General features: G+C 39.2%; 2 protein-coding genes across 8 annotated transcripts in view; one reads left to right on the top strand and one right to left on the bottom strand.

Moving 5' to 3' along the window:
• Positions 1 to 1,569: 1,569 nt before the first annotated feature.
• LOC122840761 (dual specificity protein phosphatase CDC14AB-like) lies at positions 1,570 to 12,680 on the top strand. 5 transcript variants are annotated; one of them, XM_044133376.1, is made up of 14 exons: positions 1,570 to 1,931; positions 2,906 to 2,996; positions 5,648 to 5,723; positions 5,824 to 5,916; positions 6,018 to 6,097; positions 7,761 to 7,827; positions 7,937 to 7,999; positions 8,161 to 8,248; positions 8,773 to 9,003; positions 9,088 to 9,226; positions 10,212 to 10,449; positions 10,523 to 10,614; positions 11,144 to 11,266; positions 11,360 to 12,675. In XM_044133376.1, exons 1-14 carry the CDS (start codon positions 1,895 to 1,897, stop codon positions 11,406 to 11,408), a joined length of 1,467 nt encoding a protein of 488 aa, XP_043989311.1. In that variant the 5' UTR covers positions 1,570 to 1,894; the 3' UTR covers positions 11,409 to 12,675. The 5 variants fall into 5 exon arrangements, with proteins under 5 accessions (XP_043989311.1, XP_043989309.1, XP_043989313.1 ...); XM_044133374.1 differs by having other exon boundaries at positions 11,144 to 12,680; XM_044133378.1 differs by lacking the exons at positions 1,570 to 1,931; positions 2,906 to 2,996 and adding exons at positions 5,127 to 5,146; positions 5,329 to 5,519 and having other exon boundaries at positions 11,144 to 12,670.
• Positions 10,330 to 15,901, bottom strand: part of dnai4 (dynein axonemal intermediate chain 4) — a 20,726-nt gene continuing 15,154 nt past the window's right edge. For 2 of the 3 annotated variants that reach the window (XM_044133372.1, XM_044133373.1), the window contains 3 exons: positions 14,210 to 14,433; positions 13,950 to 14,103; positions 13,105 to 13,629 (listed from right to left, as the gene is read on the bottom strand). In XM_044133372.1, the coding sequence (XP_043989307.1) occupies positions 13,564 to 13,629; positions 13,950 to 14,103; positions 14,210 to 14,433 (444 nt within the window). In that variant the 3' untranslated portion in view covers positions 13,105 to 13,563. Of the gene's footprint in view, positions 10,357 to 13,104; positions 13,630 to 13,949; positions 14,104 to 14,209; positions 14,434 to 15,901 lie in introns of those variants that run through there. The other variant, XR_006372283.1, reaches the window with a different exon arrangement.

The following is a 15,901-nucleotide window of genomic DNA, read 5'->3' as shown; positions in this document are numbered from 1 at the left end:
ACTTTCCACTTTCCGCTCTTGGACAGGCGTCCTCAGGTGTCCTCAGCTCATTCCCTCCCTTCATGGATATAATCTTATGTCTAATTGGCTAACTGGAGCAGCTAAGACCAGAAATAGGGCTGTGTCCCACAGAGGAACATCTATATCTGACTACGAGTGTTAGACTCTAGCATTAAATACAGCGCTGCTCAGAAGTTTACAAACACTCAGTGTCAACGTCATTCTTGGATTTATTTTGTGCATTTTATTATTAATTTCTGTCTACTTTCTCTTTTTTAATCTCTTTTTTAAGGGTTAGGCTGGTCATAATTCATATTTCTGACCTCAGACTTAGAGTTTGTGTAAATTACACTGTTAAAAAAGTCACTAGAATTTACAGTAACTGGCTGGCAGCAGGGTTGCATGTGTAAATTTTCGCACGTGATCCAGCGGTCCAATCATGTCCCCTCTACTTTCCATACACATTTCAGATCACAGTAAAGAGCCTTATTTTCAAAGCCCAGCCACCTTACTGTATTTCCCTGCTGTAGTTTTTACAGCCATTTGTTACAGTGCAGGGAAGCTGAAAAATTAAAAGATAATTTAATCTATCTCAGACATGATTTCATCTATAGATGCCAGCATCTCTAAGCTTCACAGTTGGTACAATGTAAAGCATTTTTGTTGGCGCAAACTTTCCATTCTCTGGGTCAAACCAAAGAACACTGCAAACACACATTTCTTCAGCACTCAGTTCATCTATGAGAGGTGAGAGGTGAGCAGCCACAGATTCACAGCAAATGTTGTTTCATAGCACTTTATATGAAAAACACATGACATTTGGACATTTTAAATATCCAAAATAAAAACAACTGAAAACAACTGAAAACAGACGTTTTTCACAACAACTGAAGCTAGATAAAATAAAAATAAAAAAATAAACAAAAAATAAAAACCAAACATCACCAAAACCATAAACATAATGGATTATAAGGTCTCTGCAAACAAGATTTTAGAAAAGACACAAGACATGTAAAACATCCAAACCCTCAGTTAAGACTTTTACGAGTATTGAACTCATTTTAATTTATAAAGATAATTATTGATTTATTCCTTATTGCAACAAGTGTAAATATATCTCAAATTGTTTTGACACCCTAAGCAGACGCTAGACTCTGAAATGTTTAGTTGGATAACCGAGAAAAAAATACTCTGTATTCACCATGAACACTTGTGAGTGAGTTAGCGCCATGTGAAGCTCACAGCTCTGGAGCTCAGACTGTTGGCACCTTCAGGTGACAGAACAAAAACTCCTCAGTCCAGCTGAACCAGTCTGGGACTGGAAACCATCAGAGGTTGCTTGGTGATGCACAAATGTAGAAACTATGTTATGAAAGAGTTCATATCAGCTATTACATAAAGCAAAAGGGATTACTGCATAAGCATGCATAGACTGTTCACCCACCCAGCCCTGCTGGGCTCTGGGAACTTGCATGTTGGTGTGTGTGAATGTGTGTGTGATGTGTGAGTGTGTGTCCAAGCAGTGCAGATCAGCAGAGAGATTAGCGTTTTCTGAGTGTGTGGACGGCTTGATGGAACGTTCTGGAAAGCCTTTCAGCTGTAGGAAACTGGAGAGAAGACACAATCTTCAATTCTGACATTCTTCATTTGAGCTGAACAGAAGGAACCAAACTAAAACCAACTTCAGGAGTTCCTACAGTCAGTAGTGTCAGTGCTGGATCCAGGCAGAGATAACTCAGTGGGATAACGGACCATGCTCCTCCCCTGTGGACGCCCAGGCTTTTGGCCACATCACAAGTGGTGTCATATCAGCTAAATCAGACCGAGAAATAATCCGTTTTATTTGGGCTTGGTCAGACTCCACTGACAGCAACACTTCAACCTCTCTGGTCAAATGGCAGAGGAATACGAACAGGCAGAATTTATCAAAGGTAAGTTCAGCAAGAATATTTATTTTGTATCAAATAATAATTATTCAATGCATAAACTTCACATCCATCATATTTCAGCAATACTAATACAACCTGCATGTGTTTTAAGCTGCGCAATGGTGTTACTAACAAATTTGACCTATAAGCCTTTTGATACACTCAAGTATCAAAAGGTTTGTCACTGAAACTTTTCTGAAAGAATAGGACATTCCACCAGAACATTTATTATTTATCAATGGATATGACAATAAACACTACTTGCTTATTCTTGTTAGATTTAGTTATTGGTAAAAATATGCAGCTGCATTACAGTCAATCATTCAATGTTAAAGTGACCACTTTTCATTTTCTGTAATTCCTTTCAGGAGAACTTTCAGATGTTCCAATGTTTTATTCACTGCTGTAATATTTACAGAAGGTGGAATGGAAGTTGATTCAAAAATTATTGACAAAAACTATTTAAAAATAATCTATCATTTTTTATTTTAGGAATCACAAACCAGAAATAGTTTTCCTGACAGCTTGATTTAAATAAAGTCTTCTTCTTCTTCTTCAGCTGGGTTTCTGTTTACAGCTTTTGATTTTTCAAAGTATGAATAATTTTATTTTTAACATTATTTCACTGATGTTAGGTAAATATTACATTTTAAGGTGAAAGGTTTTGGAGAAGTTGGAGTTGTCTAATCCAAGCACTGGTCCTTTTCTTAAGAATTCTTGAGCTTAAAATATAAATTCTAAGTTTTAGTCAATTCAGAAGTAAGCTGGAGGTGCATCTAGTTTGTCTGAAGGTGATGAGACCCAGACCAACACACCACAGCAGGGGCTGCTGGGATATGGAGTCAGAGCTGCCTGAGTCCAGTTCACAACACCTGTCATAATAATAAAATCTTGTCTGTGTGTGTGTGTGTGTGTGTGTGTGTGTGTGTGTGTGCGTGTGTATGTGTGTATGCGTGTGCGTGTCTTGTACCCTGCAGATCGGCTGTACTTTGCTACTCTTCGTGTCAAACCAAAGAACACTGCAAACACACACTTCTTCAGCACTGATGAGGAGTTGGTCTATGAGAGGTGAGCAGCCGTCCAGCTGCAGTCTGAGTCCGGCTGACCTGAGACCGTCAGACTGTTGGTGCAAACAGCCTGGAAAGAAACTATGTCAAAGGAAGTCAAGAATTTATGTTTGTTGGTTTTTCATATTGTCACCTTCATCAAATATTTGCTTAAATCATTTTTTACATTAAAAAAAAAACAAAAACAAATTTCCACTTGTTTCTTTCCAAATGATATTTTAGGTAAAACAAACAAACAAACAAATATACATAGTACAAAAATAATGTAGGCTATTTTGTTTAAGAAGGTGACAATATTAAGACTTCTGAAATCAAAATGATTTTCTCCAAAAGGCAGTCCGAGAAAAAACACTAAAATATGGAGCTGAAACAGTCTCAATATTCACAAATTCTTAGAAAGATTCACACTTGCATTTCTAATATATTTGATTTAAAAGCTGCTTCCGGTCTGCAGACTTCACTGCATTTATCTGGGAATGTTTAGGCTCCCTGCCGTGGCACAACACAACCAATGAGATCTCTTCCTTGTTTCAGCCAATCGTGTGAATGGAGTAACTTCTATAGAAGCCAATCACAGAGTCTAGAGGACCACATAAATAGCTGTGAGTTTGACATGTGCTGTAGATGCTCAGAATCTGAATCATCCTGACAGATTTAAACTCACTGATGATGATTCTCTGACAAAGTGTGGCACAAAGCAGTGAGCCAAGCAGAATGAGCAGAAAGAGACTTCAGACCTAATCATGACGCCCTCACCTTCCAACAGCTATTTCCATGAGTTGGAACCAGACTGTGAAGGGTGGAATCAGGTCATGGTTAGTAAAGCTGTAAGAACAGAGGTTGGCAGCAGTAAAACCCAGTGGAGAGGAACGTGGGAGAGAGGTTTGTTTTAGCTTCTCCTGTCCAGCAGAGAGACATTCAGAATTATTGTCCAGGTGTGAAGGGGAGGCCCAACAAACTTGCTTACACAAGTGGAGTGTTACAGATTTTGCTATGATGCTCCATTTGATTTAGACATAAAAGACTTGATTAGAAATAGCTTTGGGTTTATTTTAAATGTAATAGTCACAGAGACAGAAAAGAAAGGGAAAAGGGCAAAAAAAATATTAAAATAGAAAGAACGAGAGGACTAGAGGAAGAAGAGGGGTGTACGCACTGGGATGAAAAACAGATGGCTGATTGGAACTGGTGGCACGTCTGTTGTTCCTACAACAGCATGTGTGTAGGAAGAGAAAGAAACTGAAGGAGGACTGATGGTGGTCACAGCTGTAGGAGTTCACCCTGCAATTGGAGGCTCATCGGTTCAGTTCATGGTCCGCTGTTTGTCTCTGGGAAAAATACTTGCCCTCTGGTGTTGGTCAGAAGAGCTGATGGTGCAAAGGTTGCAGCCTCACTTCTGTCAGCCTGCCCCAGGGCAGCTGTAGCTACAGTCCAGTAGCCTGCCATCAGAAGTTTGGGTCCACTTTTATTATTCTATTCTATTCTATTTATTATTAATGCTGGCACTATTCAGTCTTTTTCAAATGTTTCTTACCACATGTATGCTGATGAAATTCAATTGCATTTTTCATTTAGACCATATCAACTGGACAGGTCGGCCATCTTTGTCCAGTGTTTGTCCCGTATCAGTGACTGGCTCTCCAGTAACTTTCTGGTTCTAAACGCCAGAAAGACAGAAACTTTGATTATTGCTCCCAGTCACTTGCATAAAAATATCAGCCAGAAAAATTGACTCATTTGACTCATCATTAGGCTTTGACTCACACATTAAGGCTGATTCTTGTTCTTGTTTCTTTCAATTAAGAAATATTTCTAAGATTAGATAAATGGTCTCCAGAGTTTACTTAGAGAAAATCATTCATGTTTTCGTGTCATCTCATCTGGATTACTTACTTTGAGATTTCAGACATGACGGCCTTTATAAATAAAATGGATTATTATTATTATTATTATTATTATTATTATTATTATTATTATTATTATTATTATTATTATTATTATTATTAATTATTATTATTACCATCATCATCATAGCGTTATGGTTAATAACTAAAGGAAAAAGGCATAACACTAAATAAACTCAGAAATATCCAAAGAATACAAACTAATAACAAATAATGAAACTCCATATGAAGAAATGGATTGCTAAAGGTAAGATCTCATCTTTAATGAACATGGAAATCATCATACAAACACAAAACAGCCCAGAATGGTGACATGAAGCACCTTCAGCAAATCTGTTACTCCAGATTACTGACTTGACTGCCAGAGTCCTTCTATGTGGCGCTTGCATTTTCTTCCTACATGTCTGTTATTTTCTCTTGGTAATCCAGTTCAATCCAGTTTACCCTAGATGTGTGTCTGATAGTCCGACCCGGTTCAGGTGTGGTGGATGTGGTCTGGAAGGATTAACAGGAAACTGAAAACAAGCATGTGTCCTGACTACGTCCTGTTTCTAACGTGTAATATTAGTGTTTAATAAATCCACAAACGCTGTCAAAGTAAATGTCAGCCCTGTTGGACTGTAAGTGATCCATTTTTACATTCTGATACACTATATCTCATTGTTACATAAGTTGTTTTATTTTTTATTGTTTGATAACTAAAAGCAACCAAATGGAATTACACAACATTTCTCACTGTATGTTCTAGTTTCTATGCAGACTTTGGGCCCCTGAATCTTGCAATGCTCTACAGATACTGCTGCAAACTCAACAAGAAGCTCAAGGTAATACTGAAAGTTTGAACCATTTCAAATGTTGTTCCTTCACCTTTATTATTTATCTGTTAGTGACTTTTTGTTCCTTGGCTGTTTTTTGTCTGGCTAGTCCTTCACAATGTCTAGAAAGAAACTGGTTCACTTCACCAGCTTTGACCAAAAGAAGAGAGCCAACGCTGCTTTTCTCATTGCTGCCTACTCGGTAAATATCATTTCATTTCCCCCCTCATTCATCACTCCATCAGTATACGTCTTTGTCTGGTTGCTCATTGCTACTAACCCAGTTTAACTTTTACTCTGTAGGTTATCTATTTGAAAAGGAGTCCAGATGAAGCCTACAGAACTCTGATCTCAGGAAATAATACTCCCTACCTGCCATTCAGGTACAAACCCACTAACAAGCACCAGTTAGCAGCTTTCTGCTTGTTGACAAAAAGAAAATCCAGCCACTTGGAAATCTAACCAGTTAACTAGTTACTTTACACTAATGGCTCATCTGAACCAAGTGTGTTCACTAGATGATCACGCTGCTTCCAATAACTTGGGAAAAAGGTTCATTTTTCTGTATTTCATAAACATGGCTGAATCTCCATGCTGGTAAAGTTGCCCCTGCTGCCTTGTTGTTGCCCCTGCTGCCTTGTTGTTGCCCCTGCTGCCTTGTTGTTGCCCCTGCTGCCTTGTTGTTGCCCCTGCCCCTAATGAACATTATTGAACGATCCATCCATCCATTTTCTAACACCCTTGTCCCCAGTGAGGTCAAGAGGTGCTGCTGCCTCTCCAGCTAACTTTCTGGGTGAGAAACGGGGTTCACCCTGGACAGGTCACCAGTCTGTCACAGGGCAACACAGAGACAGACAGGACCAACAACCATGCACACACACACACACACACACACACACACACACACACACACACACCTAAGGTGAAATTAGAGAGACCAATTAACCTGACAGTCATGTTTTTGGACTGTGGGAGGAAGCTGGAGAACCAGGAGAGAACCAGATGCACAGGGAGAACATGTCCATCCAAAAAGAAACCGGGCCAGGAATCGAACCCAGGACCTTCTTGCTGCAAGGCAACAGTGCTACCAACTGTGTCACTTATCCACCCATTATTGAATGATCTTTATTTAAAAATGTTTCAACTGTAACAAGAAAGCAGGTAAAACAGCAGAGAAAGTAAACCAGCAGTAACTCAGGGACAAAACAGAAAATCTAGTAGATGAACAGGAGGAGGGTCAGGGGAACCTAACCCTCACCCTGAGAGAGACAAAGAAACCAGTGTAGCTAATCCGAGGTGAATGGAAGCAGCTGAGAGCGCAGACAGAAGGAAATCAGGAGATGGATCACAGCTGGCTGAGGGAAAGAACAATGAGCTAAAACTAGAGAACTGAAGGGGAAAACCTGGAGCTAACAATAAATACATGATTTAAAGAAGCAAGTCCAGATGCACGGAGAAGCTCAAATGGCAAAATCTAGTAATAAAACCACAAAGACAGAAATCCAAATCATCCGTTATCTACTTCACATTTTTTATGTTAAATATTTTAAGCTATAGATGGTCAGTTGAAGGGCAGATTTATTAAAAAACTGTGAAATAGGCCTTTAGTTTATCTTACAGTTCAGTATGGTCTTTCTGCTCACCTGATGCAGTAACAGAAATATACTTTTTTATCTGCAATGAAAACCTTCTTGTGTGAAAACTGCAACAAACTTTTGTCATGCAATGTGCTAATGCTAAGTAATTTACATATGTGCATAATTATATTGCAGCAGTGATCTGATAATAACGTTATTTAATGTCATGCTATGGAGAAGTTCCATCTGCTCTGATCAATATGACCTCTGTTCTCTTTGCTGTTTTACTGTTGTGACTTTTCTTATTTTTTTTATTTTTTAAATGTTGCTATAACAAGAACATTTCTGATACAAATGAAATACTGCTCCTGAATTTATTGACAAGCTCTGGCTGATGAACGCTTCTGTATTAAACTAATCTAAACCTTTGTTGAGCTTATCGACATACTAACATCTATGTGTCCCACAGGGACGCAGCAGCAGCAGAGAGCACCTTCCACCTCACGGTCCTGGACTGTTTGCAGGGAATACAGAAGGTAGTGTGCACAGCTCGCCTCTCCTCATGTTTCCATCTCCTCCTTCCCTGGAGTGACAGTTGGCTTCTCTGGTTCTAGTGAACACTGCTATTATGTTTCTCTCTTGCAGGCATTGCAGCACAGCTTCCTGGATTTTGAAACTTTTAGTCCTGAGAAATATGAACATTACGAGGTAAAAGTGATTATCTGTGGCAACCCTTAAGTTTGATTTGGGTTTATTCCATGATAGTAATTGTCAGAAAAACTATAAAGGGTTTTGAGATCTCATGTGTGAATAGTTGATGCACATTATTCAGTAACTTCCATTTGTGCTTTTGCTGTGTTTGACTTCAGCGAGTTGAAAATGGAGACATGAACTGGATCATCCCAGGAAAAATTCTGGCTTTCAGCAGCCCTCATGCTCGAAACAGGGTGGAGAACGGTGAGTGGAGGACTTCTCAGTCCTGCAGGGAATTTGAAAGGAGGGAACAGTCTTCCTTGGTTTTCACTGCTAAACTAAAGGAACCATTATGCCTTTATAAGTCAGGATGTTTTGTTGTCTTTCTTCATCTTTCATCTTGATATAGTTACATCTCAATGACTTTTGGTTGGACTTGACACAAAGTAACTACAAAACTGAGAATTAGATGGAAAATATATTTGGTTTTCAACCTTTTCAGTAAAGGCAAATCTGAAAAGTTGTGGTGTACTTTATATTGATCCAGGTCTCCTGAGTCAACACTTTGCAGTGCCACCTTTCCTTCCCGTTCCAGCTGCAGGCCTTCTGGATTTTGTCACTAGTAGATTTGAACGTCTGAGACTGAAATGTTTGCCTCGTCTTTGTAAAATAGTTCAAGCTCAGTCAGACTGGATAAAGAACGTCTTTAACTGTCAGCTTTGAAATCCTGGCGTCCATCAAGTGTTATTTCTTAAACCCACTGTAACTTTGTCCTCGGGAACCTTAAGGTTATCCTCTCCATGCACCTGAGGCATACTTTGAGTTCTTCAGCCAAAGCAACGTGACTGATGTGGTCCGCCTGAACAAGAAGCTGTATGAGAGCCGACGGTTTGAGGACGCAGGATTTGAACACCATGATTTCTTCTTCATGGACGGCTCAACACCCTCTGACCTGATCGTTAGACGCTTCCTGCATGTGTGTGAGAGTGCAGAGGGAGCTGTAGCCGTGCACTGTAAAGGTGCGGTTGGATGTTTTGTTGGGTTTTTTTTTCTTGCTCTCTAAGATCCATGACGAAGCTAAATGTATCACTTTCCGATCTCAGCTGGTTTGGGCCGTACAGGCACCCTGATCGCCTGCTATCTGATGAAGCACTTCAGATTCACAGCAGCTGAGGCGATTGCTTGGATCAGGATCTGCCGACCCGGGTCAATCATTGGTCCCCAGCAGAACTTCTTAGAAGAGTAAGCTTAAGACTTTTTAAGGATGAACAAGAAAAACTACATTTGAAATTTTTATTTTGATGACGCCTGTTTCTAGTATAATTTGTCATATTTTAGATCGGTATTAATTCAATCCCTGAGGGAAACTCAAGAAATCTTTTATGTTCATGAATGGATTATGTGGAGTGTATGGACAAGTACGCCCAAAAAACCTTAAATATGGTGGAAAGTTCAAGATTTACTGTCACTCATGTCAGAAACTCATACATTCACTATAAATAGAGTGAAATATTTCAAATCTTTATTTCTTCTACTTTTGATGATCATTGCAAACAAATGAAGTAAAAAAAAAAGGTGAAGTGGGAACACAGGCTCATTATACCTTGACTTTTTTCTACATCCATTATCTCACTCCACACAACAGAATCATCCAGGATATTTTCCAAAAACATATTTCCAATGTATAGTTGTCTTTAGACAAATCAGTAAAAGAAAAAATAAACAAACAATCACAATCAGACCTTGTATTTATTTAGCAAATGATTTTTCTATATTTGTTTTAGAGAATGGAAATCAGTTTTAACTCTTGACAACAATTATTTCTCACAGAAATTCCTCTAGCTAAAGCGCAGATGTTTTAAATATTTGTCCTAACCGTTAGTTTTTTGAACAAACCCTTATCTCTTAATAATTAACTTATTTAATTATTATTAAAAGCTTTGCACTTTGTCAATGTCATTATCAATCTGAAGTGAATACATTTCCATTCCATTGACTAATATAGATTGTTAATCGATTTCTCAGCTCTGTTAATTGTTTCCATCAGATAAAAGGACACATCACCCAAAACAATCACCAGAAGATGCAACTTGATGAGAAGATGCTAACAAGTTATATTTTTAGCTAGAGTAATTTATCACTCATTGTGTAATATAAGAAAGTGTGTGGGTGTGTGTGTGTGTGTGTGTGTGCGTGTGTGTGTGTGTGTGTGTGTGTGTGTGTGCAGGAAACAGCACAGCTTGTGGGTTCAGGGAGACGTGCATCGCTCCAAACAGAAGCTTGTCCAGCAGAGGTTCAATCGACAGCAGCAGCAGCAGCAGCAGCAGCAGCAGCAGCAGCAGTACCATCTTCCTGGTTCTGACCCGGTACCACTGAGCAGACAAGAAGCAATGCCTCATCTGGTTACAAGCATGAATGACCTGTCAATCAAAACCACTCTGTGCAAATCCTACAGTTTGGATGAAGTGAGTCATTGAAGGTTTTGGCATCTATTTTTAAGCAGTGTAGTCAAAGTAACACAGTTTTTTATGTGAGCAGAGCAACTGTAAGGAAACCAGTCTGACCCAGGGAGACAATCTGAGAGCAGTGAAGGGAAAACGGACACCAAGATCAGCTTCCTCCTCTTCCAGGTACTGTCTGCTCATACAGCAGCAGGTTTCATGTGATTATCCTTAGGAGAAAGAAAAAACACTCCTCAAACTCAAAGCTTCAAATTCTAATGAATAAAATATTCATTAGAATTTGAATTTTGTCTTCCGTCTTCCTGGGTCAGTTAACAACTTCCTTACAAGGAGCAAGAACTGCCCTGACCCTAACTTTTAATTCTTACCCCTCGAGACAGCAATGAGGGTGATTCATATAGGGACAGGAAGTTGTCACGACTGGCAATGAGCCCACAGGAAGTACATTCTGTAACTTCGTAATACTGTACTGTAATAATACTGTACAATTATCTAGAGCAGCCCAACGGAAAGTAGCTGTTTTTCTTCACCACATTCCACAATACATTTTTAAATTGGTATTGCAGCACTCAAAACTTCCTGCATCCATCCGTCTGTCCGTCCGTCCGTCCTTATTAGGTCACCAGTAATGCTGGTTCCTATCTCCAGTGTGCATGCAAACAAAAAGATGTCAAATTTCTTTCTACCTTTCTTTCAGGTCAAACAAGTCCCACTGTTCCATCCTCCCTCCCCCTAAGTCACCTAAAATCTGCCTTTCCCTTCCTCCTTCCTCTTCTAAAAATCTTAGAAGAAGCTCTTCCACTGTCACACAGATCAAGAGGTGGGTGATGACTGTCCTGCTGGGTGACACAGACACCATTTTTTCTTATTCTGTCTTTGCTAACTCTTTGACATTGCATGCCTCTCTCCTCAGCCCTTTCAGCCTTAGTCTTTTCAGCACCAGGCCTGCACTGATTCACTGAGCTCAGCTGGGAGAACCAGGTTCAGCAGATCGCAAAACTGGATCAGCCAGAGTCTGGGAAGGCCTTAAAGATTGTGTTCATGAAGCTGTTGAACTGTGTTTCATTGATTTGTGAAAACAGTCGATGAACAAATCAGCTGTTAAGAATTAGATTTTTCCTGTATAACCCATTGTAACATAACCACTATGTTTGGGGGTTTTTCTGAATAAATACAGTTAAGGGTAAATGCATCAAATTGTTTTGTAGAACAGTTGCTGTTATTTCATTGTTCAGATTATTTCTGAACAATCAACCTGTTTAAGGTTGATTTTGCGCAGCATCATGCTGGTTTTAGGTGTGGTTGAAATTAGTGAATAAAAAGGGGCGTGGCGGCGGCGCAACCGGAGAGGAAGACGCACATCGTCAGATTTGACTTGAGTGAATGTTTAAAATGAGTTAAAAATCAAAGAAAAGAGATGAAACAGCAATCAAAGTTCGCCCCAGCGCCGCGGATCGTGAATTTAGAAACCGGATTGGAGCTTGCACCCAGGAAACGCCGCCTGGTGCGAGAGGACGCCACCGAGGGGGAAGGAAGACGCTCCCGGTGAAATCTGGACTTCACTTTTCTTTATGGGGGACTTTTGGTGGTACCACTCTTTTTTCTTATTTTTTGGGGGGTGTTGACGTTTTGGATCGGGCTTTTGGATTAAAACGAAGAAATACTTCCAGGACTTTGTTTAGTTTTTTGGAGGATATGGAACAATATTCTTTTAAAAAAAGAACGGGAAATTTTGGACCTTTAATTATTTAAGTTCTTTGCTAATATAAACTGAGTGATTTAAATCTAACCTATAATTATTCTTTGAGGGATTTTTGGTTATTGATCTATTAATCAAGATAACTATTATTATTTTTTGGTATTGTCTTTTTTTTTCTGAATAAATCATTGTTGCTAAAAATCAACAAATTTCTTATTGAGTGGTTGGATATTTAATTTCTTATCAAATTAATGGTGTAACCTACTTTACCTGATTCCTGTGACAGATCCCCCTTGAGTGTATTGTGAGTTCTGCTTTTAGACGAGCTGAATTTCACACCGTGAACAACCGGTGGTTGTTGTCTGTGATGCACACAGGGCTTTTCTGAACATTGACCTAGCAACATGTTGCTTTCTCTCACTTTTGAGCTGCTGATGTCGACAACAGACCTTTTAGAGATGAACTAAAACAAGTGCCTCACTTGAAAACAGAAGTTTTCAAGTGAGGCACAAAGAACATGTTTGGTGGCACAAACAGAATACCTTGAAGACTGTGCTGGTAGGCTGCTGTCATCCTGACTTTAGCTACACCCGTCATCGGCTGCTAGAGGCAAACCAGCTGAATATTACCACAATGCTGCCACCTGCCGGTCAAAGACAGTCACTGGTGTTCTGCTGGGAACCATTTGCTTCTTTTAGGCTTAATTTTAATGGAGATTTTTTGTAAAAGTCTCATTGAGCAAAGAGTGGAGAAAATAGAAAAAGTAACAATCCCAACAATATAGACAGTTTTGTTTTTTTAAAACATTAATTGGAATTTATTATCGCAACAATAAATCAAAAATTGAAATTCATCACAATAACTACGATACGACAAAATGATAAATGCCCTCCCCTTACTGGAAGTAAATCTAATATTTAAAATGTAAAAACATGGAGAAAATAACTCAGTGTTATATCCTGTACTGTGATGATCAATTTAAAGCTTTTCTTTCTCATGTTAAAATGAACAGGCTCAAAGTATAATAATAAATTCATATGGATTTGCCTTCAATGTTAGACAATCAAAGATATGAAGAAACAGAAAACAACCAAGAAGCACGTTATTGTTTGAGGCTTCATATAAATGAAACGTGTTAGTTCAGAACATAACAATGTGCTGCCTTTTGGAAATGAAGCTGGACCGGCAAAGTTTTGAAAACCACACTAGAACACCCCTAGTGGATATTGTGTTATGTGTTAATCAAACTCTCTCAATCACTCTCTGTGAACCGGATGGACCTCGTCTCCAACCCAATGACTGCTGGAGATAAGCACCAGCAGGGATAAGCTACGGATGAAAGATGGATGGATTTACCTTGTAGCTGAAGAGTTGTAGATACATTTAAACTAGACATGCATCATGGTGCTCTGTGTCCACTACATCAATGTCTCCTGAAGTTCTTTGGGTGATGCAGAGCGGAGGAGGTCTTGAATAATATCTCCCTGAAACATCAGGTTCCAAATCACAATCTGAGTGTGTTAATGTGTGCTGTAAACAACCCCATGTGCATTACAAAGATGTGACACTATCACATCTTTGCCAGCAATAAAATGTCATAAACATTCCTTTTGCTTTGACTTTAAATGCTCAATATTTGGTCATAAATTGCCAAATGGAGCTAACTAAATTATGAAGTCTGTTAATTGAATGATGATCTTCCATATCGGGATTTTGATACTTCAAAAGATAAATTTTCACAATCACCGAAAATATAATCAAATTATTCCCACCCATTTAAGGCTGACATGTTTGTGTGATTTACCTGGCTGCTCTCTCCAACATGGAGGTTCTGCAGCTGGTATGCCGTCACCTGGCCATCACTGTCTCCTACCACAACACAGTCTGTGAGAGATGCAAACAGAAGGGACGTCATCTTCAGTCCAGGACCAGCAGGCTGCACGATTACCGGATCCAAACTAGAAGATAGAAGTTATGGAATCAGGTTCACTTTCTCCCCTTGTTTCCAGTTCTTTTCTGCATGCTGGCAGAGGGAAATGAAGCAAGCAAATTCCTCAGACTTACAAGCTGGAATTTAGGTCCCAAATCTCAAGCTGCCCTTCGTTAACAGCACCGAATACTGTGGCGTGCTTTGGAGACCACCTGACTTCACCCACCGGCTGGTTGGAGGTGAAGCTTAACAAAGGGTTAATGCAGTCCTGCTTCCAGAGTTGGATGGTGGAGTCAGAGGAGCAGCTCAGGAACACATCAGGATGGAGAGGACACCATGTGATGCAGTTCACAGGACACTGACAGGAAACAACACAAACACAAAAAAAGTATGATGATGTTATTTATTCTTAGGATCATTGCTTCACATTAGTGTGGTGCTATTAATCAGTTTAATGTAGATTTCTAAGGTCCTACTGTTCCGCTCCAATGACCAACAACAGCTGCATGTTCTTAGAGAATGATCATTTTGCTACGGTTGGGAGTGAACAAACCACCAGAACTGGGGTTTGTGAAACTTACTGTTGTTCTCAAAAGAGCACAGATCCTATTGTGATGTAAAAACAACAACAAAAAAACACACACAGTAATATTACAAATCATCTTCAAAAATCCAAATTAAATGTGGCACATTCTGTGTAGATTATTGTTACTGTAGATAGGCCTGTCACGATAGCAAATGTTACTGAGTGATTAATTGTCTCAAAAATTATTGTGATAAACAATAATATTGTTTGAAAACATTTGTACACTAATTTAATGGAAATGACATAATAATACATGTGATTTCCTGCCAAAGATAGATAGACTTTATTTTCAAAAGAACATTTAACACTGGAACTGATAAAATAAACTAAACAACAAAAAATAAAAATAAAATGGATTCTCAGTCTCCATTAACAAAAATATACTTGAATAAAAACACAAAAGTGTAAATAAATACTGCATTCAACCAAAAGAGTGCAGATTATGAAGTCTGTTTACTATGTTACACTTCAGTAATCATTAGATTTAAATAGAGAAGATGGAACATCGACTACCTGATGCAATAGTTCACACTACACGTTAGTTCACACCTACATTTTCCCCTTAAGACAATCTGAGAACGTTGATGTTCTAAGATTGTCTCTTGTGGTTTCATAACCGATCATCCTGTAGTGTGTGGTGTGTTACGGTAGATCGTTGTGGCGCTCTGATCTAAATCAGGGGTTTTCCCCACTGGGAACTTAACGCAGCCTGTTGAATGTGACAGGTAGCCAATCAGAAAGCCGGATTCTCCTCCATCCTTTCTGAGGGGAAATTACAGAGGGGAATCCCAAACAGCTGACACAGCAACCTGAAGTCCAGTGGACATTGGAGATGATATGTGGAAACAATATTAATGTTTATAAAACATTTTATGCAAAGAACATAGAAATGAGGAGGGGAGGAGTTGGAGCCAAATTGCTTCCAGTTGATGAACCCGGTAACTTTTCAGCTGTTCTTCATTAACGTGACATAAATAGGTTCTAATGATTTTCATTCAGTCAGGACGTTACACTGACACTAGAGCCACATGCACTGCAGGTAGATTGTAGTAAAGCATTGATTAATGCCTGGTTTTAAAATGAGTTCACTGGACTCTAGCCATTATTTTCTGCCCCTTGTTGGACACCACACAGCATGATGGAACCATTATACCTAGGATTTCTGTCGGCTAATGTTTGGTCTCTCAGGTTTTGAAAATGGGCCGACAATAAGATGGTGTAGTGTGAACTGGACATTACA

This window comes from Gambusia affinis, linkage group LG12, assembly GCF_019740435.1.
Source record: "Gambusia affinis linkage group LG12, SWU_Gaff_1.0, whole genome shotgun sequence".
NCBI lineage: Eukaryota > Metazoa > Chordata > Actinopteri > Cyprinodontiformes > Poeciliidae > Gambusia > Gambusia affinis.
This window is presented reverse-complemented; position numbering and strand designations above follow the sequence as displayed.